This window comes from Geotrypetes seraphini, chromosome 5 (genome assembly GCF_902459505.1).
Source record: "Geotrypetes seraphini chromosome 5, aGeoSer1.1, whole genome shotgun sequence".
Lineage (NCBI taxonomy): Eukaryota > Metazoa > Chordata > Amphibia > Gymnophiona > Dermophiidae > Geotrypetes > Geotrypetes seraphini.
In genome coordinates, this window is record NC_047088.1 from 253,723,377 (window position 1) to 253,746,329 (window position 22,953).

A 22,953-nucleotide genomic window follows, 5' to 3' on the forward strand; every position below is an offset into this window, starting at 1 on the left:
GAGGTGGGCTCCCCACGCGTAGTCCGAGGAGTCCGTGGTCAGAACCTTGCGAAATGGGGGAGTGCGAAACATTAGTCCCGTGGACAGATTTGAAGAGTCTGTCCACCAACTTAGCGATTTCCGCAAAAGCGGAGTCACCGAAATGAGGCGCGACTCCGGATCGCACTCCTGGCGCCATTGTGATGCGAGTGTATACTGAGGGATCCTCAGATGCAGCCTCGCAAATGGCGTGACGTGTACCGTCGAGGCCATATGGCCGAGCAGCATCATCATGCGCTTGGCCGACACCCTTGGTAGTTGAGAGACCTGGCGGCTCATCCGTACCAAGACTTCCAACCGTTGGGTCGGAAGGTAGGAGCGCAGGCGCACCGTGTCCAGCACCGCACCTATGAATTGAAGAGACTGAGCCGGCCTCAACTGAGACTTTGGAAAGTTTATCTCGAATCCGAGGGTTTGCAGGAAGGCAATAGACTGTCGGGTCGCTGAGATAACCTCCTCCCTGGTCGGGGCTTTGATGAGCCAGTCGTCCAGGTAAGGGAACACGTGGAGCCCGCGAGACCTCAGGGCTGCCGCCACTACTACCATGCACTTCGTGAATACTCGTGGGGACGCGGCCAGGCCGAAGGGCAGGACTCTGTACTGGAGGTGTAGGTCTCCCACCTGGAATCGTAAGAATTTTCGGCAGGTGGGGTGCACCGGGACATGGGTATATGCTTCCTTCAAGTCGAGGGAGCACATCCAGTCCCCTTCCTCCAAGAGAGGATACAAGACCGGGAGAGATAGCATTCGAAATTTCTCCCTGGCCAGGCATTTGTTGAGCTTCCTGAGGTCGAGTATGGGGCGCATGTCCCCGGTCTTTTTTGGGACCAAAAAGTAACGGGAGTAAAATCCCGTCCCCCACTGGTCCTTGGGGACCGGCTCGACCGCCCGAAGCTTCAGGAGAGCTTTGGCTTCGGTCAGAAGGGTCGGTAGTTGCGACCGGTTGCACCAGGCTAAACTTGGGGGACTGTCCGGTGGTGAGGACACAAAATTGAGCGAGTAGCCTTCGGAGACGATCCGGAGCACCCAAGCGTCTGAGGTAATCGCGGTCCATGCCTTCCGGAAGGACCGAAGACGCCCCCCGATAGGAAGGGGTTCTGGTGAAGGTGCGGAGGGGAACCCGCCCCGTCCGCTCAGCCCGTCAAAAGGAAGGCGCGGGCTTAGAAGGGCCCTGCGCCGGGGCTTGGGTTTGTCCCCCTCTGCCTCGTTGAGACGAACGTCTCGGAGGCGGTCTTGAGAAGGACGGGGTCGACTTCTGGGGGTACCGGCGCGGCGGAGGCCGGAAAGGTTTCTGTGGCGGGGGCCTAGGTTTGGGGCGGACCAGGGATGCTAAAGAGCGTTCCTGTTCCGACAACCGTTTGGTCGCCGCCTCCAAAGACTCGTCAAATAACTCGGACCCCACACAGGGCAGGTCTGCAAGACGTTCCTGCAGGTTTGGGTCCATGTCGAGGGTGCGAAGCCAGGCCAAGCGGCGCATGGCCACTGCGAGGGCCGACACCCTCGAAACCAGCTCAAAGGTGTCGTACACTGAATGGAAAAGGTACAACCGCAATTGAGACAGGTTGGACATAAACTTATCGAATCCTGCTCTTTTGGAGTCCGGTAACGAGTTCCGATATTGAGGAAGGTCCTTCACCATCCCACGCAAGTAGGAGGAAAAGGTGAAGGAGTAATTTAGAACTCTGGTGGCCATCAGAGTGTTTGAATAGAGGCGACGGCCAAACTTGTCCAGGGTCCGCCCCTCCCTGCCGGGTGGAACCGCCGCAGAAACCCGTGAGGGCTGTGATTTTTTAAGGGCAGATTCCACCAGGAGGGACTGGTGGGAGAGCTGCGCCTTATCAAACCCTTTCGGGGGAATCGTCCTATACTTTGATTCCATTTTTGACGGGACAGACGTGCCTGTAAGAGGGCTCGACAAGTTCTTCAGCCAGGTCTGCAGGAGGACACTGTTGAGAGGGAGTCTAGGTACCTCTCTAGGGGGAGTGGGAAGGTCCTGTTCCTCTAGAAATTCCTTGGAATATTTGGAACCTACCATCAGGTCAATCCCCAGGGCTTGGGCCATGTCCTGGACAAAAGATGAGAAGGAGGACGGCCTAGCCTGGGGGGACGGGGTTCTCGACCGTCCCACCGAGGAGCGGGGGGAGGCCTCATGGGAATACTGAGGATTCCTAACCGATCCTGAATCCCAGGATCCTCTCTCCACGGCCCTCGAGGGGGAGGGTGAAATCATCCTCCTAGGGGAGTCCCTGGGGGAGGATCCCGGGGTCCGTGGGGTCCTCTCCCGTTTCCTCGGCGAGGCGGCGCGGGAAGACTTTCCCCGAGGTGAGCGGAGGAGCCTCGGATTATCGAGGCGCAACTCCGACACCTGCAGCGCCTCGCCCCCGAACGACGAGGAACGATCGCGCCGAGGCGAGCCCCGGGGTCGCTTAGGCTTCCTCGATCGGCGCCTCGTCCGAGGTCGCCTCGAGGGCGAGGCGTCCGGGGAAGATCCCGAAGCCGAGGAGGAAAGTCGGCGCACTCTGCGGAACTTTTCTTTTGGGCGGACACTGCGCTCAGGAGGCTCCCCCGAGGTCGAGGTCCGGGGCGGGGCCGAGACCGAGGTGGACGGGGCCGCAATACCCGAGACCGAGGTCGCCGAGGCCGGGGCTCCCGAGGTCGAGGGAGCCGAGACCGGGGCCTCCGAGGCCGAGGGCGCCCCGGCCGAGGTCGACGTCGCCGGGCCCGCAGCACGCTGCAGCACTTCCAGGGCTCCCGACAGCTCCGATGAGATCAAGGCTCGAAGGAGATCCTGGAAGGCCGGAATCCCCACGAAGGTGGGGAGTTCCGAGTCCGGGGCACACTCCCTGGAGGGCGACCTCGGTCTCGAGTATTCCCTCGGGGTGTGCGGAGTCGAGGTCCGATGCGGGGCCGGGGTCGACCACCCCGCTTTGGCCTGACTCGAGGATGGCTTCTTTGCTGAAGGGGATGGAACAGAGGACTTACCCGAAGCTGGCTTCGATGACGACGGCTTCGAAGATGAGGGCCGAGGCGACGCCGAGGCCCCCGAGGACGCCGAGGCCGAGGTCAAGGCCGGGGCCGAAGCCGGGGCCGACGTCGAGGCCTTGGGCGGCGCGTCGACGGCGAACAATTCCGCCATTCTGGCCTTACGGCGACGGAGGGCCCTGTTCTGGAAGGTAGCACAGCGATCACACGAGGCTGTTGGATGTTCGGGCCCAAGACAGACAATGCACCACCGGTGAGGGTCGGTGATGGAGAGTAGTCTCTCACACCGGCTGCATTTCTTGAATCCCGTAACAGGACGGGACATCGACGAGAAAAAGAAGAAGGCCGGGAACGACCGACGTTCCCCGGCTCAGGCTTCCGGGAGCCCCCGGAGCCCAACGAAAAACAATTATTATTTTTTTTTTTTTTTTTTTTTTGTAAGACGGACGAAAAATAAAGCAGCACCGCGATTAATCCGATCAATAAACAAACTAAACGCGGCAGCTAGAAGGCAAAAACACTGGAGCTCAGATCCACAGGGCTTTCTTGCTCCGCGGAAAAATTTGAACTGAGGACCACGAGGTGGGATGCGCCCTCTAGTGGGCAGAAGGCACGCACATGCGTGGTGCAGTGTGCAAACTTGAAACTTCTAGCAAGTTTGCTTGAAAAGCTGTCCGCGCCGGGGCTCCGTAGATGACGTCACCCACATGTGAGAATATCATGCCTGCTTGTCCTGGGATAAACACAGAGTCCAATATCAGCAAACAATAATAAACTTTTATTGATATTAACAGGGGTCGCCATACAACAAATTACTCAAAACTGGAAAGATCATACAAAATTAAATTTCACTTTTTGGTGGAATTCTATTTGCCATATATATAAGATGGAAAAAGCAATAGCGTTACAACATGGTTATATTAAAAAATTTAATAAAATCTGGGGACCATTGGCTCTTTTTTCTAAAGATCAGATATCATAGCACAAGGATAGATCATATAATAGGGGTTAGGGTGGGTACAATATTATAATAACAGATGATTTATAATTTATTGCAAAAGGGGTCTTTATATATGTTTGTATTAAAATATATATTGATGGATATTCAAGTGTATATTGAAAATTATATGTATTATATATTTATCACTTGATGTAAGAAATTTAAAATGAATAAAGAACTTTAAAAAAAAAAAAAAAAAAAAAAATATCTCAAATTGAAGATCGCAGGAGGGATGCCCATTCCCTTCCACCACCGACACCAAGCAACACCCCCATCGGAGGGACCTTAAGCAACCTGGGCCAACCAGAGCAAAAGCCCGCCATTTTGAAGAGGTGGGCCTGCTGGCTACCTCCAACTGGCCTTTGTAAACAAGGGAGGAGGTGTGAGGAGGGGGGTGTCGGGGAGCTGTTGCTGCTTGGTGGTGGGAGGGAATGAGCATTCCTCCCGTTGCTGGGGGAGGGGGTGCCGGGGGGGGGGGTGTTGGTTGGCAGCGGCAAAATTTTCTGGCAGGTCTGGGTTGTCAAGCCTTTCTTTCCTGTCAATGCCTGAGCCAATCAGTGCTCAGGCACTGAACAGAAATTCAGGCTATGACAACTTAGACCTGCCATACAATTTTACTTGCAAATGTAGGACAGCAAGGTTAGAGAATCACCCGGCGATAATAGAGAATCGCTCGGAGTGCTCGTTTAAATATTAATGACCTCGTTGTAACACATTTGCATGGCAGAGTCAGAAACTGCAAGGAAGCTCAGAAAAGACCACAGTAAGCCGTTTTGATAATTGAATGCTAAAATACATGAATGCTAAACCAGCTGGAACTGGTTTAGCAACCACGTTAAAGTTTTGAGAATCTTCTCCGAGTCACTTGGCAGCTCTATTTAAACCATGAACCATCATAATTTTGACATTCTTTTAATGGTATTTTAACAGGTCTTCACTTTAGTCAGCACAATTGAAAATGTCTCTAAACTAAGCCAGACACTGAATTTTGCACAAGCTACTTTTGGTAGCTGGTAAGTTTCTCTTTACAGTTAGTTATTTTATTAACAAAATAAGTCAAATCAAGTCACTTTCACACCCCTTTCCCCACACACAGGCCCAACTCAAAACACTGCCAACATCCAGGCTGATAATGAGTTTTTGGATAATTAGTTCAGAAATGTGGAAACAAAAGCTGTGTGAATGAAAGTGCATATAGCATCCATGATGGTGGCTTTCACCAAACTAGTTCAAGGATCTGTTTAGAACCAGAAAAACTGGGGACTTCCCTCCCCTTCAGATTCACCGAGCTCTGGAACAACCTTACCTCCCCTCTTCGGAACCTGAGTGCTCTCCAACCCTTCCGTGATTTCCTTCACTCGCCGGCGCTCCGGCTTCCCTTTCCTGTCTCCCTTGCTAAAAACCGTATTTGCGGTTTTTCAAGATTCACGGGGGTTCCTGGAACGGAATCCCTGCGAATATCAGGGGAGTACTGTATATAGATTTTTCCAACCTCGTTTTAATCACCAATATCTTAATATCTCTCTTGCGTTTTCTTTATGAGTTCTGAATGTAAGAATTTCTCTATGCACCAAATTAAAACATTTTCTTCATGACGTGACCTGAGCTAAATACAAATACTGAACCATAGCTAGAAATAACCATTTTATTCCTTTTCTTATTAACTGCCTTGATTAAATATATTTTTAAAAAATAATTTTTATCAGATGTCCGACTATCTCCCTCACCAGCCAATATTTATTAATATTTATTTCTAGGATCCAAGATGGCCGCTACAGCTTACTGCTGAGTTAGACGCCGCAAATCCTACCTGCAATTTTTCCTGTAACTATGCCAAAACTATGCCAAAACGGAGGGGAAGAAGCATCGGTAATTCCTCCCGACGCTCTGCAGTGCCCTCGATTGGCACTATTGATGAACTTCTGCAGCGACTTCAGAGAGAAACGGAGCAGTCAGGAACTCGCTCACAGGAGACACCAGCGAGGAGTGACGCAGCGGTTGATCTCCTTGGGCTAGACACCACCTTGAGTCCCGATGTCAGACTCCCGCCCCTGCAACCTCAGCGAGCGAGCTGTCCGTGTGTGCTCAACACGTCCGAAGAGGCGGTGTCTGAGCCAAGGGAGACTCCTGGAGAGACTGTGTTTTCTCTGGAGACTGCCTGAGGAAGAGGTATGTCTGGGAGCTGAGAGTTCCTCTTCACCACTTGTACTTTTTCCAATGGCAATTAAACCTCCAGAAGTTACTCTGGATGCACTATGGGACCTGGTAGTAAAACTTGGGAATTCAATTGACCCACAAATTAACAAACAAGGAGAGAGACTAAACGAACAAGTAAAAGAACTTTCAAATTTAAAACAAGACACTATGACACATAAAACTGATTTACAAAAATTCTTACAGAAGTGACCTCAGGGAAAAAAATTCAAGAAGCCCTGATAATGGATAACATTTTCCTAAGGAAAAAAGTGGAAGCTTTTGAAAATTTGGGTACAGCTAATAACTTACGTATTTTAAATTTTCCTAAAATACTCGTGGTCACCCCAATAGAGATGATTAAAAGGTACTTTAGAGAAATTTTGGATATACCAGAACAATCTATGCCTCTCCTTGTAAGAGTTGACTATTTACCACAGAGAAATGACCAACAAAAATCTGGGAATGAAAATCTATGAGAGACCCCATTAGATGTCTCTAATTTATTGGACACATCTGATGCTTCTATGGCTTCTCATAGAAACATAGAAATAGACGGCAGATAAGGGCCACGGCCCATCTAGTCTGCCCACCCTAATGACCCTCCCCTACCTTTGCCTTGTGAATAGATCCCATGTGTCGATCCCATTTGGCCTTAAAGTCAGGCACGCTGCTGGCCTCAATCACCTGCAGTGGAAGACCATTCCAGCGATCAACCACCCTTTCAGTGAAAAAGAATTTCCTGGTGTCACCTCGTAGTTTCCCACCCCTGATTTTCCACGGATGCCCTCTTGTTGCCGCAGGTCCCTTGAAAAAGAAGATGTCTTCTTCCACCTCGATGCGGCCCGTGAGATACTTGAATGTCTCGATCATATCACCCCTCTCTCTGCGTTCCTCAAGTGAGTACAGCTGCAACTTATCCAGCCGTTCCTCATACGGGAGATTTTTGAGTCCCGAGACCATCCGGGTGGCCATTCTCTGCACCAACTCCAGTCTCAGCACATCCTTGCGATAATGCGGCCTCCAGAATTGCACACAGTATTCCAGGTGGGGCCTCACCATGGATCTATACAATGGCATAATGACTTCTGGCTTACGGCTGACGAAACCCCAGCGTATGCAACCTATGATCTGTCTTGCCTTGGATGAAGCCTGCTCCACCTGACTGGCAACCTTCATGTCCTCACTGACGATCACCCCCAAGTCTCGCTCTGTTACTGTTCTTGTTAGGATCTCACCATTAAGGGTATAAGTCTTGCATGGATTTTGGCTGCCTAGGTGCATAACTTTGCATTTTTTGGCATTGAAGCTGAGTTGCCAGGTCCTAGACCAGCACTCAAGTAGGAGTAGGTCGTGCATCATGTTGTCTGACATTGAATCTTCGTCCGTTTTGCATTTGCCCACTACATTACTTAGTTTGGCGTCATCGGCGAATAATGTTATTTTACCGCGAAGCCCTTCTGCCAAGTCTCTTATAAAGATGTTGAATAGGATCGGGCCTAAGACCGAGCCCTGTGGCACTCCACTGACCACTTCCGTCATTTCGGAGGGGGTGCCGTTCACCACTACCCTTTGAAGCCTACCTCCAAGCCAGTTCCCAACCCATTTCGTCAATGTGTCACCTAATCCTATAGAACTCATCTTGCTCAGCAACCTGCGGTGTGGTACGCTATCGAATGCTTTGCTAAAGTCCAGGTACACGATGTCCAGGGACTCCCCAACATCCAGCTTCCCCGTTACCCAGTCAAAGAAGCTGATCAGGTTGGATTGGCATGATCTCCCTTTAGTAAATCCATGTTGACGGGGATCCCGAAGATTCTCTTCATCCAGGATCTTATCCAATTGGTGTTTGATTAGAGTTTCCATTAATTTGCTCACTATTGATGTTTGACTCACTGGTCTGTAGTTTGCTGTCTCCATCTTTGAACCTTTCTTGTGAAGTGGAATGACGTTAGCCGTCCTCCAGTCCAACGGGACACTGCCTGTACTAAGGGAGAGGTTGAAGAGCGCTGACAGTGGCTCTGCCAAGACATCACTCAACTCCCTAAGCACCCTGGGGTGTAGGTTGTCAGGCCCCATTGCCTTGTTAACCTTGAGCTTTGACAGCTCACCGTAGACACTGCTGGGCGTAAACTCGAAGTTACTAAACAGGTCAACTGAGTCAGCCCTTGTCTGTAGCTGAGGGCCAAGCCTCGGTGCTTCTCGGGTGAAGACTGAGCAGAAGTATTCATTTAATAGTTGGGCTTTTTCAGAATCCTTTTCCACATAGTCTCCATCTGGTTTCCTAAGACGTACAATCCCGCCTGAGTTTTTACTTCTGTCACTGATATATCTGAAGAAGGATTTATCTCCCTTCTGGATGTTCTCCAGCTACACTTTTGCTGACAGTAGCGTTGCAACTGGATAAAGAATGGATTTTAAGGATGTTCTTCAAAAATAGATCTAAGGAATTTTTGGGACATAAAATCCAGATGTTCCCTGATGTCTCGAGAGAGAAACAAAAAAGGAGACGTCAGTTTCTGATGTTGAGACCAGCAGTGACTGAGTTAGGAGGTGTTTTCTGTTTCAGATTTCCCTGCAAGTGTGATTAGATATGTCTCTAAAGTATGTTTTCCTTGAACCTTCACAGTTATCCAGTTTCATATCCCTTAAACGCCTTGAGAGAGAAGTGTAATACTGACTGATACCGTATTTGGAAAGTTTCCCTCACTCAATAGTTAAGCCGTAATTCTAGAGAATTGTTAACTTTTGTTAGTCTTTGTTTTCCTTGAAATCACTCTGATGTATAATCTTGGATCTTTAATTGAGGACTTGAGATAGATTTAGCACATAGTTTTAGTTTCCTTTTAGTTTGATGTACAAAATCTGAATCATCTTTGCTCAATCTACCTTTTTGTATAAGTCTGTTATACTTGGAAATTATTGTGAAAATTATAAATATGCAACGCTGTATACATTATAAGGAGAAATTAGGTTCTTACCTGCTAATTTACTTTCTTTTAGCTTCTCCAGACCAGTAGAGGTTAACTTTACGAATGGGTATATATCTAATCATGACCAGCAGGTGGAGACTGAAAACAAAACTTTGGGACAGTATATCCTAGCCCCTCCTCTCTATTTCCCTCAGTCTGCCGAATAGCCAAGCAGAACCAAGAACTGGAAAACCACAGAGAGAAAAAACAATACTCCGAAAGGAGTAACAAATAACATACCCAAAATGCTGTTGGAAAATGCAGAGGAGAAATTCCCGAAGGAAGAATGTCCCCACAGCTCGCCAGCTAAGCCAGCCGAGCCACAGCCGCTGTTCTTCAATTCTCCCCGGCCCTAGAAAAATACTAGAACCCGCAGCAAAAACCAAAAACTGCCCGCGCAACAGCCCCAACAACAACAACAACAGACAGGGTGGGGACCTCTACTGGTCTGGAGAAGCTAAAAGAAAGTAAATTAGCAGGTAAGAACCTAATTTCTCCTTCTTTAGCACTCTCCAGACCAGTAGAGGTTAACTTTACGAATGGGACGTACCAAAGCAGTCCCTCTCATGGGCGGGACCCCCGAAGGGCCGATACCAGTACACGCTCACCGAACACCGCGTCCCGACGCGCCTGCACATCGACCCGATAATGACGAACAAAGGAATGCAAGGAGGACCAAACCGCAGCCTTACAAATATCCACTGGAGGCACGAGCGACGACTCAGCCCAAGAAGCCGCCTGACCCCGAGTGGAATGAGCCTTGAGAAACTCCGGAACAGGCTGCTGTTTCAGAAGATAAGCGGAAGCAATCGTCTCCTTGATCCAGCGCGCAATAGTAGCCTTAGAAGCGCCAGCTCCCCGACGAGGACCCGCCAGGAGGACAAAGAGATGATCGGACTTCCGGAATTCCTGGGTCCGCTGCACATAAGAGCGAAGGACCCGACCGACATCCAACTTGCGCAGCTGCCGTTGCTCAGAAGAGCCCTCCCGACCACCCAAGACCGGGAGAACCACCGATTGATTGACATGAAAAGGAGAAACAACCTTCGGCAGAAAGGAAGGAACAGGCCGCAAGACGACCCGCTCCCTAGAAAACTCCAAGAAGGGAGCCCTACAAGAGAAAGCCTGCAGCTCAGAAACACGCCTAGCAGAAGTAATGGCCACCAAAAAGACCGCCTTCAAAGTAAGGTCCTTCAAAGAACAGTCGTCCAAGGGCTCGAAAGGCGGAAACACCAAAACAGAGAGAACCAGATTAAGATCCCAAGAGGGAACCGAGGGCCGTAGGGGAGGCCTAAGCAACTTGGCCGCCCGCAAAAACCGAATCACATCAGGAAGAGCCGATAAACGCTGACCTGACACCAACCCTCGAAAAGCCGACAGGGCCGCAAGATGAACCCGGAGAGAAGACCAAGCCAGGCCTCTATCCAGGCCATCCTGCAAGAACTCCAGAATGTTAGGCAGAGAAGCGCGAAAAGAGGTCACTCCCCGCGCCCGACACCATTCCTCAAAGAGACGCCAAACCCGCACATAAGCCCGAGAAGTAGAAAGCCTCCGGGACCCCAACAGTGTAGAGATCACCTTGTCAGAATATCCCTTCTTGCTAAGGCGACCCCTTTCAAGAGCCACGCCGTAAGACAGAAGGGAGACGGGTCGAACATGGGAATGGGACCCTGCATCAGAAGGTCGTCCGAGAGAGGCAGAGGAAGAGGATCCACTACCAGGTGCCTCACCAGATCCGCATACCACGGACGGCGAGGCCAATCCGGCGCCACCAGCACCACCAAACCCGGATGATGAACAATGCGAAGAAGCACTCTGCCCACCAGCGGCCAAGGAGGGAACACATACAACAGCCCCTCCGTTGGCCACTGCTGGACCAGAGCATCCAGACCCTCGGCCAGACCGTCCCTGCGACGACTGAAGAAGCGGGGCACTTTGGCGTTGCCACCCGTGGCCATCAGGTCCATCAGGGGCTGCCCCCAAGCCTGCACTATCAACTGAAACGCCTCGGCGCCGAGACACCACTCTCCTGGATCTAGGAAGTGACGACTGAGGAAGTCTGCCTGAACATTTTCTACTCCGGCTATATGAGAGGCCGAGGGGTCCAGCAGATGGGATTCCGCCCAAACCATGAGCAGAGCCGCCTCCTGCGCCACCTGAGTGCTCTTGGTGCCCCCCTGACGATTGACATAAGCCACCGCCGTGGCATTGTCCGACAGCACTCTGACCGACTTGCCCAGCAACAGGGAGTGGAAAGCCAACAGCGCCAGACGGACCGCTCTGGTCTCCAACACGTTGATCGACCAGGCGGCCTCCTCCGCGGACCAGGTGCCCTGAGCTGAGTGACCCAAACACTGAGCCCCCCAACCCAGGAGACTCGCATCCGTCAAGAGCACCGTCCACTGCGGGAGATCCAGACCCACCCCCTGAACTAGGTGAGGGGTCTGGAGCCACCAACGCAGACTGCAGCGCGCCAAGCCTCGCAGGGGAACCGGAACATCCATCCCGTGCCTCTGGGGAGACCACCTCCGGAGCAGAGCATACTGGAGAGGACGCATGTGGGCCCGCGCCCACCTCACCACGTCCAGGGACGCCGCCATCGACCCCAAGACCTGGAGGAAATCTCGCGCCCGAGGACACCGGGACGCCAAAATCAGGCGAATCTGAGATTGCAATTTGCTCACCCGGCCCTCTGGGAGGAAGACCTTCCCCAAGGAGGTGTCGAACAGCACCCCTAGGTACTCCAGACGCTGAGCCGGGACCAACCGACTCTTGGAAAGGTTGACCACCCAGCCCAGCGACCGGAGAAACTCCACCACCCGAGCAGTAACCCGGGAGCTCTCCTGCAACGACTTTGCCCGAATTAACCAGTCGTCCAGGTAGGGGTGTACCAGGATGCCCTCCGACCGCAAGGCCGCCGCGACGACCACCATCACCTTGGTGAACGTCCGAGGAGCCGTGGCCAGCCCAAAGGGAAGCGCACAGAACTGAAAGTGCCGACCCAAGATCGCAAAGCGCAGGAAACGCTGATGAGAGGCCCGAATGGGAACATGCAAGTAGGCCTCCGTCAGATCGAGAGAAGTGAGAAACTCCCCCGGCTGAACCGCCAGAATAACCGACCGCAGAGTTTCCATACGGAAAGAGGGAATCTTGAGAGCCCTGTTGACCCCTTTCAAATCGAGGATGGGCCGAAAGGTCCCCTCCTTCTTGGGCACCACAAAGTAAATGGAGTACCTGCCCGTGCCCCACTCCGGAGGGGGCACCGGAACAACTGCCCTGAGATCTAGCAAGCGCTGAAGGGTCTGGCGAAAAGCCTGCGTCTTCCCCGGAGTCTGACATGGAGAAGCGAGGAAAAAATCCGGCAGAGAGCGGGCGAACTCCAGGGCATAACCGTCCCGCACCACCTCCAGGACCCACTGATCGGACGTGATCTTGGCCCATTTGGGGAAAAATTCGCGCAGCCGGGCCCCCACCGGAACCAAAGGGGGCGCCGGCAAGGCGTCATTGTGCAGGACGGGAAGCGAGGGAACCGGCGGAGGGATTCCCTGCCCCCCGACGGGCCCCCCGAAAGGGCTGCATGCGCTGGAAGAACCGACCCCGGGAAAATCCCGGAGACTGGAAAGAAGCAGCCCCACGCCCAGGGCGATACTTGCGAAAGTCCCGCAAACGCCCCCGGGCCGCACCCCCCCGAGACGCCGGGCGGGCACGGTCCTCCGGCAGACGGGGAACTTTCGAGTCCGACAGAGTCTGAATCAACTTATCCAAGTCCTCTCCAAACAAAAACGACCCCCGAAAGGGAAATTTAGTAAGCTTAGCTTTGGACGCAGCATCCGCCGCCCAAGCGCGCAGCCACAACACACGCCTTGCGGCCACGCCAAAAGCCATAGACTTAGCCGAGATCCGCACCAAGTCATATAGAGCATCTGAGAGGAATGAGGCCACCATCTCAATCTTCGCTACCTCCTGATCCACCAGAGACCAGTCGTCAGACTCTCGATCCAAGACCCGCTCCGCCCACCGAAACACGGCGCGAGCGACCAGTCCCCCACAAATAGCCGCCTGGACCCCAAAGGCAGAGACCTGAAAATTTTGCTTAAGGATGCTCTCCAATTTGCGCTCCTCAGGGTCCCGCAAGGCAGAACCGCCCTCAACAGGCACGGTATGCCGCTTGGAAATTGCCGAGACCACCGCATCCACAACTGGCGAAGCTAACGTAGCCCGATCCCCTTCAGGAATGGGATACAGGCGAGCCATGCTGCGCGCCAGCCGAAACGGCGTCTCCGGCGTTTTCCACTGCTCCAGAATAATATCCCGAATATCCTGATGCATAGGAAAAGAGCGGGAAACGGAACGGATCCCCCGTAACAGGGGGTCCCCCACACGCGGAGTCTCCGGCGGCGCGTCCTCAAAACGCAAAACTGAAGAAACCTGCTGAATAAGGTCAGGCAGCTCATCTTTCTGAAAAAGGCGCACCACGGACGCCTCGTCACTGGAGAACGGGAAATCCGACAACCCGCCGCCAGCTTCCGTCCCCTCCAGAGAGTCCTGGAACTCCTCAGAAGGGTCCAGGTCCTCCTCCAGACCGACCCGTTCCTCCGACCACAAATTCTCGTCCCACGACACCCGCGGACGCTTGGACAAGGGAGGCGGCGGAGGGGACGTCACGCCAGACGAAAGAGGCAAAGCCGCAGGGAGCGCGGAGGAAAACCCACCCCCCGAAACCCCCTGGGCGCAACCGGGACCCCCAGCCGCCTGAAAATAGGCTCTGCATAAAGAAAAGAAAAATTCAGGAGAAAAACCCCCCGAGGGTCCCAAGGGACTCCCTGCCACAGCAGGGGACCCAGCAGAACCTTGCCCCTGCATAGTCAAAACAGGGGGAAGGTCACCTGAGGTGGAAGACAAAATGGAGGGGCCAGACAGAGAAGATGGCGGTTTTCCCGCCAAAAAAGCTCCCTCCATAGCCTGAAGCGGCTGAGAAACCTGAATAGTCTCAGCGGCTAAAGCAGGCAAGCCGGCATCAGCTGTTAAAAAATCAGCTGAGAGGGAATCCTCTAAAACCCGACCGTCGGCGGTTTGGGGAATCCCTCCGTGGGCGGACGGAGAAGACCGGGCTTCCCCACCATTCCCTGCCGACTCGCGAGGCACCATCGGCGGGGAGCTCTGGGCGCCTGCAGCCGCTGCCGACGGAGCTCCTCCACCGCACCGGCCTGAACACCGCTTGCACAGGCCGGCCGCGAGTGTCTCGCGTCTGGAGCACAATGAGCACTTTTTCCCTTTAGAAGTGCTCATTGCTCCATACGCGACCTAGCTGCAAAAAAGTGCCGGTTAGTTGAAAAAATACAGTAAAATACAGTTTTCTTAAAGGGATACAACCCTCCAGACCAGCACTACCTCAGGATTTTTTTTTTTTTTTTTACAGAACAGACTCCACAGGCTCTCGAAGCAATATGCCTTGCTTGATTTAGGGGGCAAGGCTTACTGCTGAGGCTCCTCTAAAAAAATGTGGGGAGGTGGAGGAAGTGGGGGGAGGGACCCCGCTCGTGACCCGCCGGGTTTGACACCCCCGAGGTCGGACGAACCCCCAAACAGAGTCCGCCCAAGCTCCGTCCGGCTAAAAACAGGGACAATAAACCCCCTAAACAAATTCCAACAGCCCTACCAAGGGAGATGGGTACAGATCACTCAACACCTGCTGGAGACTGAAAGAAGACTGAGGGAAATAGAGAGGAGGGGCTAGGATATACTGTCCCAAAGTTTTGTTTTCAGTCTCCACCTGCTGGTCATGATTAGATATATACCCATTCGTAAAGTTAACCTCTACTGGTCTGGAGAGTGCTAAAGAAGGAGGAATTTTCTCTGTCTCCAGAGAGCTCATAGTCTAAGTTTTATATCTAGGGGTAATGGATAGGGTTGCCAGATGTCCAGGAAAACTCGGGCATGTCCTCTTTTTAGGAGCACTGTCTGGGTGCCCAGATGGATTTCCAAAACCTGGCCGTTTGTCCAGGTTTTGGAAAGCCTCAAGCTTGGGGCTGTGTCTAGAGCAGGGATGTCCAACCTGCGGCCCGAGGGCTGCATGCGGCCCAGTGAAGTATTCTGTGTGGCCCCGGTCGAGGGCGATGCAGTGTTTTCCTTTGCTGCCCCCGGGTGTTTATCGTCTTGTCGGCTCCCTCCTGTGTCTTACTGCAGCGTTTGCAGCCCCAGAAACATTTTTTTCGGCCAATGCGGCCCAGTGAAGCCAAAAGGTTGGACACCCCTGGTTTAGAGGGTCTCCGAACATGCACGGATGCAACGCAATGTCACATGCATGTGACATCATCGAGTCGCATCTGCGCATGCTCAGAAGCCCTCCAAACGGGGCCTCAAGTTCGAGGAAGAAGAGACAAGGTTCATGTGGGGGGTGGGACTGAGGGCGGAATGGTGTGTGGCCACATTCCTTTTCTTAATGAGGCAATTTGGTAACCCTAGCAATGGAGGGTTAAGTAACTGCCCAAGGTCACAAGCTGCTGCAGTGGGAATTTAATCTAGTTCCCAAGATCTCAGCTCACCGCACTAACAATTAAGCTATTGTTCCATTGACAACAATTTCAAGAGAAGTCTCCTCTGAAAGTCATACACCTCATCCCTGGTAATCAGGGGTCGCTCCACATGTTTAAACACATTTTTAAAGGGTTGTACAATTAATTCTCTGCCCCAAACAGTACACCCACCTGCTCATCATCTTCTACCACCACCAGGGTAAGTTTGCTCTTCTTAAAATCCAACTTGGTGATTTTTGGCCTTCAGCAAACACAGAAAAAGATACATATGCCCTGTTAACAGAGATGCCAGACATTCACAAAGCCCCCAGCCTGCACCCTCACCAAAGCAAACTATTAAACCCTCTCTCCCCCCTTTCTATACCAGCGTTTCTCAAATCGGTCCTGGAGTACCCCCTTGCCAGGCAGGTTTTCAGGATATCCACAAGGAATATGCATGAAAGAAATTTGCACATAATGGAGGCAGTGTATGCAAATCAAGTTTATGCATATTCATTGTGGAAATCCTGAAAACCTGACTGGCAAGGGGGGACTCCAGGACCGACTTGAGAAACACTTATCTACACAAATTTTAACATGATTAGATTTGGTAAGATAGTCTACCAGCATCATCTATTACTATGCGAGGAACAGTACGAGGGGGCGCTGAAAAGCTTTCAGCCCAATCAAGAAAATCCCTTCTCTTCAAAATCACAGGTCTTTTTTTTTATAATTCTTTATTCATTTTCATATTTTACATGAAGTGTACAAAATATTGAGTTACAACTAATGAATACACAATATCGCTTTTATATCTATTACATAATATTCTGAACAAATTTTTTTTATCCCCTCTCCCACCCTTCAAGTACTTTCCAATCACCTTATACATATTGTATACCATATTATAACATGTTATGTAAAATTATTTTCACTACCCCCCCTCCATGTGTGCCATAAAGAAGACAAGAAAAAGAAGAAAAGAAGAAGATAAATCCTATTATTCATTCAGTACAATGGCCCCCATATTTTTATAAATTTAGGATATGTCCCTCTTTGTATTGCTATTACTCTTTCCATTTTGAATATATGACAAATTGTTTTCCACCAAAATGTATAATTAAGGTTACTATGATTCTTCCAGTTATTGGTTATATGCTGAATGGCAACCCCTGTCATGACTAGTAAAAGCTTGTTATTTTCTGGTGAAATTTGACTTTTTTTTCTCATCATCATTCCAAATAACACTGTATCATATGATATTGCTACATGATTTTCCATCAATTTATTAATTTGTGGCAAAATTGCATTCCAAAAACTTTTAATGTAGGGACAATGATATAGTAAATGATCCAACGTCCCAGGTTCCAGATTACAGTGCCAGCATTTATTGGACTTAGAACTATCTAATTTTTGCAAACGTGTAGGGGTCCAAAAAGCTCTATGTAATAAAAAGAACCAAGTTTGTCTCATAGATGCTGACACTGTACATCTCATTCTCCAAGACCAAATTAGTGGCCATTGAGATGCAGTAATTTGATGCTTAATCTCAATGCTCCAAATGTCTCTTAGACCATTTTTTGGTTTTTTATTCAAATATCCAGATATTAATTTATACCACAATGCGGCTTGATGCCCTAGGAAGTCTGCTTGGAAGCATAAGAACTCTAAACTATATTGATTATTCAATGTTTTCCATTCAGGGAACCCAACCTGAATGGCCTGCTTCAATTGCAACCATTTAAAACTTTGTTTTTTACTAAGACCAAATCTATGCTGCAATTGTGAAAATTCCAGCAGTTTACCTTCCGAAATAACATCATTCAGAGATCTAATGCCTGCAATAATCCAGTCCTTCCAAAGGATTTGAGCTCCGCCAATTTTAATCTTGGAGTTTATCCATAAAGACTGATTAGTTGACTTGTTTATTGGGACAGGTGTTAATTTACTAATAAACCTCAACGTTTTCCAAGTATCCATTAATATCTTATTTTCTCTGTATCTTCTAGGCATGTTGATACTTGGAAGATGAACTAAATTTAGGGGAAACATAAGGCGCCATTCCAAATATAACCAATCCGGTGCATTATCTATCAGTTCTGGGAGGATCCAATACATACCCTGACGTAAAATATAGGCTTGATGGTACCTATAAAAATTTGGAAAATTTACCCCTCCCTCCTTAATTGATTTTTGCAAAGATACCAAAGCTATTCTATGCGTTTTACCAAGCCAAAGAAATTTCGTTAAAATGCTATTAAGTTTTTTATAAAAGGACCCCTGAAAATAAATAGGTATCATACTCATTTGGTAGCAAACTACAGGCAAGATCATCATTTTAATAGTTTGAACTCTCCCCCACCAAGAAAGATGTAAAGGATTCCATTGCTCACATAACTCTGTAACTCTTTTCAATACAAATTTTTCATTTTCTTTTACTGTATCTTCAATTGTATTTTTAACTTGAATGCCAAGATATTTAAATCCTTCTTCTTTCCATATGAACGGAAAAGCGTCAAATAATCCTTTTACACAATGAACATTTAAAGGTATAAGTTCAGACTTACTCCAATTAATTTTATAACCTGAAAATTTGCCAAACATATCAATTAATTCCAATAGACAAGATAAGGTAGACTCTGGATTCCTCAAATAAAGTAAAATATCATCCGCAGAAGCCAAAATTTTATATTCCATATCAGAATATGGAATATCCTGTATCCCCCTTGCTTGCTGTATTGCTAACAATAAGGGTTCTAATACAACATCAAATAACAAAGGAGATAAAGGACAACCTTGTCTAATTCCCCTCTGCAATTGAAAACCGTCAGATATCATATTATTAATATTTAATCTTGCAATCGGGAAGCTATACAATGTTTTTACCATTTGTATAAATCCAGAACCTATACCAAACCATTCTAAAGCCTGATACATAAAATTCCATTCTACCCTATCAAACGCTTTTTCTGCATCCAAGGAAACTGTAAAAGCCGGTTCATCCATTTTTTTTGATAAATTTAACATATGAAACAATAATCTAGAGTTATTAGAGGAATGTCTTTTAGCAACGAAACCCGTCTGATGTGTGTCTATAATATGTGGGAGAGCTTTGGCGAATCTCAAAGCCAAAATTTTCGCCAAAAGTTTATTATCCACATTTATTAAAGATATAGGCCTGTAGTTTGAAACCAAAGTAGGATCTTTATTTGGCTTAGGCAAAACAATTACTATTGATTCAGCCATAGTACCTTTAATATCACCTTTTATAAGTTGTGTCTGATATAAATTTAGTAAATATGGGGAAAGGACATTTTGAAATGTTTTATAAAATTCTACTGTATAACCATCACCACCTGGAGCGGATCCAACTCTAAGAGATCTCAACGCTGTTTCTAATTCTTTTAATGATATAGGTTCATCTAAACTCCGTTTTATATGATCAGGAACCTTAGGTCCAATAATTAAATCTAAAAAATTTTTACCATATTTTTGCCTCTCCAAATAAGGCTCGGAAGAATACAGGTCCTTATCAAATTTTAGAAATTGCTTTAAAATTATATCCGTTTGATTGGTTATTATACCATTATCATCTTTTATCCCATTAATGTTAGTTCTTCTTTTTTTTGCTTTAAGATAATTTGCCAATAATCTTCCCGCCTTATTAGAATTTCCATAATACATTGTCTGTTTGGAAAACAAGTCTCTTCTTATCATTTTTGAAGCTAATTCGTTATATTTACCTTTTGCTTTCAAAAGAGCTTGTAATACATCATGTTCCCATTTGCTTACCAATTTAGTTTCTAGTATTTTAATTTCTTTTTCTAACTCTATATACTGTTTTTTAATCTGTTTCCTAACAAAAGCCGAATATGATATAATATGACCTCTCATAGTTGCTTTAAAAGCGTCCCATACATTTTCAATAGATGTATCTTCCACTAAATTAATTTGAAAGAAATCACTAATTTGTGTTTTAAAATTTTCCAAAAATTTTTCATCCACAAGCAATGCATTATCAAATCTCTAAAGAGGTTTTCTATTTTCTAATTGATCTAATTGTAAATCTATCCATACTCCCGCATGATCCAAAATGATAATGGGATCAATGGAAGCCTTAATCACTTGCTGCACCTTATGTGATGAAATAAAAATATAATCTATTCTTGAAAATGATTTATGAACCTGTGAACAAAATGAAAATTCCTGATCATTAAAATGAAGAATACGCCATATATCCTTCAAATCACATGATTGAACCAAATTATCTAAACCTAAAGATTTTATACTTTTACCTGGTTTTTTATCCATTAATGGATCCATTACAGCATTAAAATCTCCAGCCACCACTAAATTAGAAGCAGCCAGTGGTAACAACATACTCTGCAATTTTTTAAAGAATTCTGATTGATTCGAATTAGGGGCATATATATTGAACAACGTCAGGGCATTATTTCCCATACTTATATCAACATGTAGCCATCTTCCATGTGGGTCCGAATTTACTATCTTAAAATTGGCCATACACTTTTTATTTATAAGAACTGCTACTCCTGCTTTTTTACCCTCTGCTGGAGCAAAAAAACATTCTTTCACCCACCCACCCGTTAGTTTCTGTCATTCCTTTATATTAAGATGGGTCTCCTGCAGACAATAAACATCCGCGTTTTGCTTCTTTAAAAATGATAATACCTTTTTCCTTTTGATTACATGATTCAAGCCATTGACATTAATAGAAAATATCTTAAAAGACATAATATATTTTATACTCCTTATCATAATCTTCCTCTTCCTTTCTTCCATAACTAAGATCTAAAAAACTTCTCCCCATGGCACACATTCTTACCTCCAAATTATCCAATCCCTTATTAATCTTTTCCTTAATCATCCTAGTAATATCTTTAATACCCACCTTCTTCCCCCCCTCCCCCCCCAATATAATGACTGCTTAAGGACACACATTGGACAGTAATCCCAACTTCCCCCCTCCCCCCCAGGCAACCAATATTTATTAATAACCCCTTTATCCTTTATTGAGACAAACTCACTACCTCTCCACAATATATCTAATTATATCTCTCTTCTAATCATAAAACCTTTTTTCTTTTTTTTTTCCATTTTAAAGTAATTAATTTCTCTATCTATTATTTAACCTTTAGTCACACAACCATATTTATTTCCTAACATTCCATTAATGCGTTTTTATCTTTTCACCAATCTCTAATTCATTCCCCCAACATTTTATTTCATTCAAGAAAATTCTATCATAGTCATATATTTAATAAAAAGTATCATTTTCCTATATCTTATATTATCTAATCCATCTTCTCCTATCCTCCTTTAAATATGCAACAACAAATATCCATCTCTTCATATATTTCTGTTAAAAAAAAAACAACTTCAATTTTATAAGTTTTTATCCTCTATTTGTATTTAAACATTTGTATTTCATTTTCAAAATCATTTCCCCCCCCCCCTTTTTATATTTCCTCTTCTCCAAATTAAATCCAATCTTTTTAAAACTATATTATCACAACATCAATCTTTACATTCCTTCAGCTACCAATAAATTCTTATGTATCTTTCTTTTATATTATTCATTTTCCTTTCCTTTACTTGCATTTAAATATCATATAACTTGTCCTTTCTATCATTAGTCCATTCTGCAATCTTTTCCTTATTGTCCTTTCATTCTTTACTTTCTCCTTTTCTGACTTATTAAATAAACTGAACTTTCATATTTATTTCTTATCTCCATCCATCCACTCTTAAAGACTTTTGACTGCCAATTGTCATTCATTTTTTTTTTTTTTATAATATCCTTTTAGTCTATCAGTCCTGCTTTCTTCTTCTTCACATCTATTTATTTTCCTATTCAGTCTTCACTTTTCCTTTTGTGTTAATTTGTCCAGTCCTTTAATCCTTCTTGTTCATTCTTTACTCCAACCATCCATCTTTCAGTCTCCTAAAAGTTCAGTCTAATAACTTCACTTTAATGTCTTTCCAGTCTATCCTTCTTTCTACTTTCTTCTTTACATTCTTTTATTTTCTTTTTCACTTGTTCATTTTTATTTCCTGTTCTTTGTTGCATATTCTTCTTTTTCCAACAAACAAAAGTCCCATAGTTCTTTATATTTAATTTTTTGTTCAATATCCACCAATCCAGTCTTAGTATTTATCCCTTCATTTCAACACCTATTGTGCTAAAATGACATAGGTTCTGATTTTGAAAGAAAGGTCTTTAGTTTTTCCGGATCAACAAAATACAAAGATTTATCCCCACAAGATACCCTCATTTTTGCTGGGTAATATAACCCATACTTATATTCTTTTTCCTTTAATTGAGATCTCAGATCAAGGAATTTCTTCCTAATATTTGCTGTATTTTTAGCAAAGTCTGGTAAAAACCATATTTTGGATCCTTTATAGTTTAAGTTTTTATCTTTTTTGGCAGCATTTAAAATTTCTATTGCTTGCTGGTATCTTAACATCTTGAATATTAATGGTCTTGGTCTCCCTTGATTTTCCAGACTCTTTATTGGAATCCTGTGTGCCCGTTCTATTTCCAAAGGCTGTTTGAAATCCAACTGCAATAATCTAGGAATTAAATTTTCTAAAAACTGTATTGCATTTTTCCCTTCCAAATTTTCCTGTATTCCAAAAAGTTTTATATTCTTTCTTCTTCCAAGGTTTTCGTAATCTTCCAGCTGACTTTTCAATTGAATTATTTCCAAACTGTCATTTTTGCATCTTTTTCCTTCACATTCTAAGCTCTCCATTTTAACTTCTAACTCTGTTGTTCTTTTATTAGCTACTTCCATTTGTCTGTGTATATTCAGGATTTCTTCCTTCAGTTCTGCCATATTACTCACAGTCTCTGTCAGCATTTGTTTGATTTGCCTCAGTTCCCCCATAACTTCAGCTTTGCTTAACTCCTCTGATACATCAGCAGGAAGCGGAACCTTACTCGGGGTAATTTGATCCTGCTTCTGCCTTTTCACAGCCCCTCCGGTTTCACTCTTACTCTGTCGGGTGCTCGCCATGCTCCCGCTGTCCTCTCCGATGTTTTCAGCCGAAAACAGTTTAAAAGGAAATCTTTATTTATTCAACGGTTACCCAGGTAAGAGGAGCGCTGCGATCACACGACCATTTTGTGTGCGCGCTAAGCCACGCCCCAAAATCACAGGTCTTTGGAATGACCTCACCACCCCGCTGCGGAACCTGAGCTCCCTTCAGTTATTCCGCAAACAAC

General features: G+C 46.6%; 1 protein-coding gene across 1 annotated transcript in view; it reads right to left on the bottom strand.

Moving 5' to 3' along the window:
• LOC117360717 (band 4.1-like protein 5) overlaps positions 1–22,953 on the bottom strand; it is a 166,879-nt gene that overhangs the window by 53,404 nt on the left and 90,522 nt on the right. Inside the window, exon 11 of the mRNA XM_033944960.1 lies at positions 15,894–15,963. Within this exon, the coding sequence (XP_033800851.1) occupies positions 15,894–15,963 (70 nt within the window). The remainder of the gene's footprint in view (positions 1–15,893; positions 15,964–22,953) is intronic.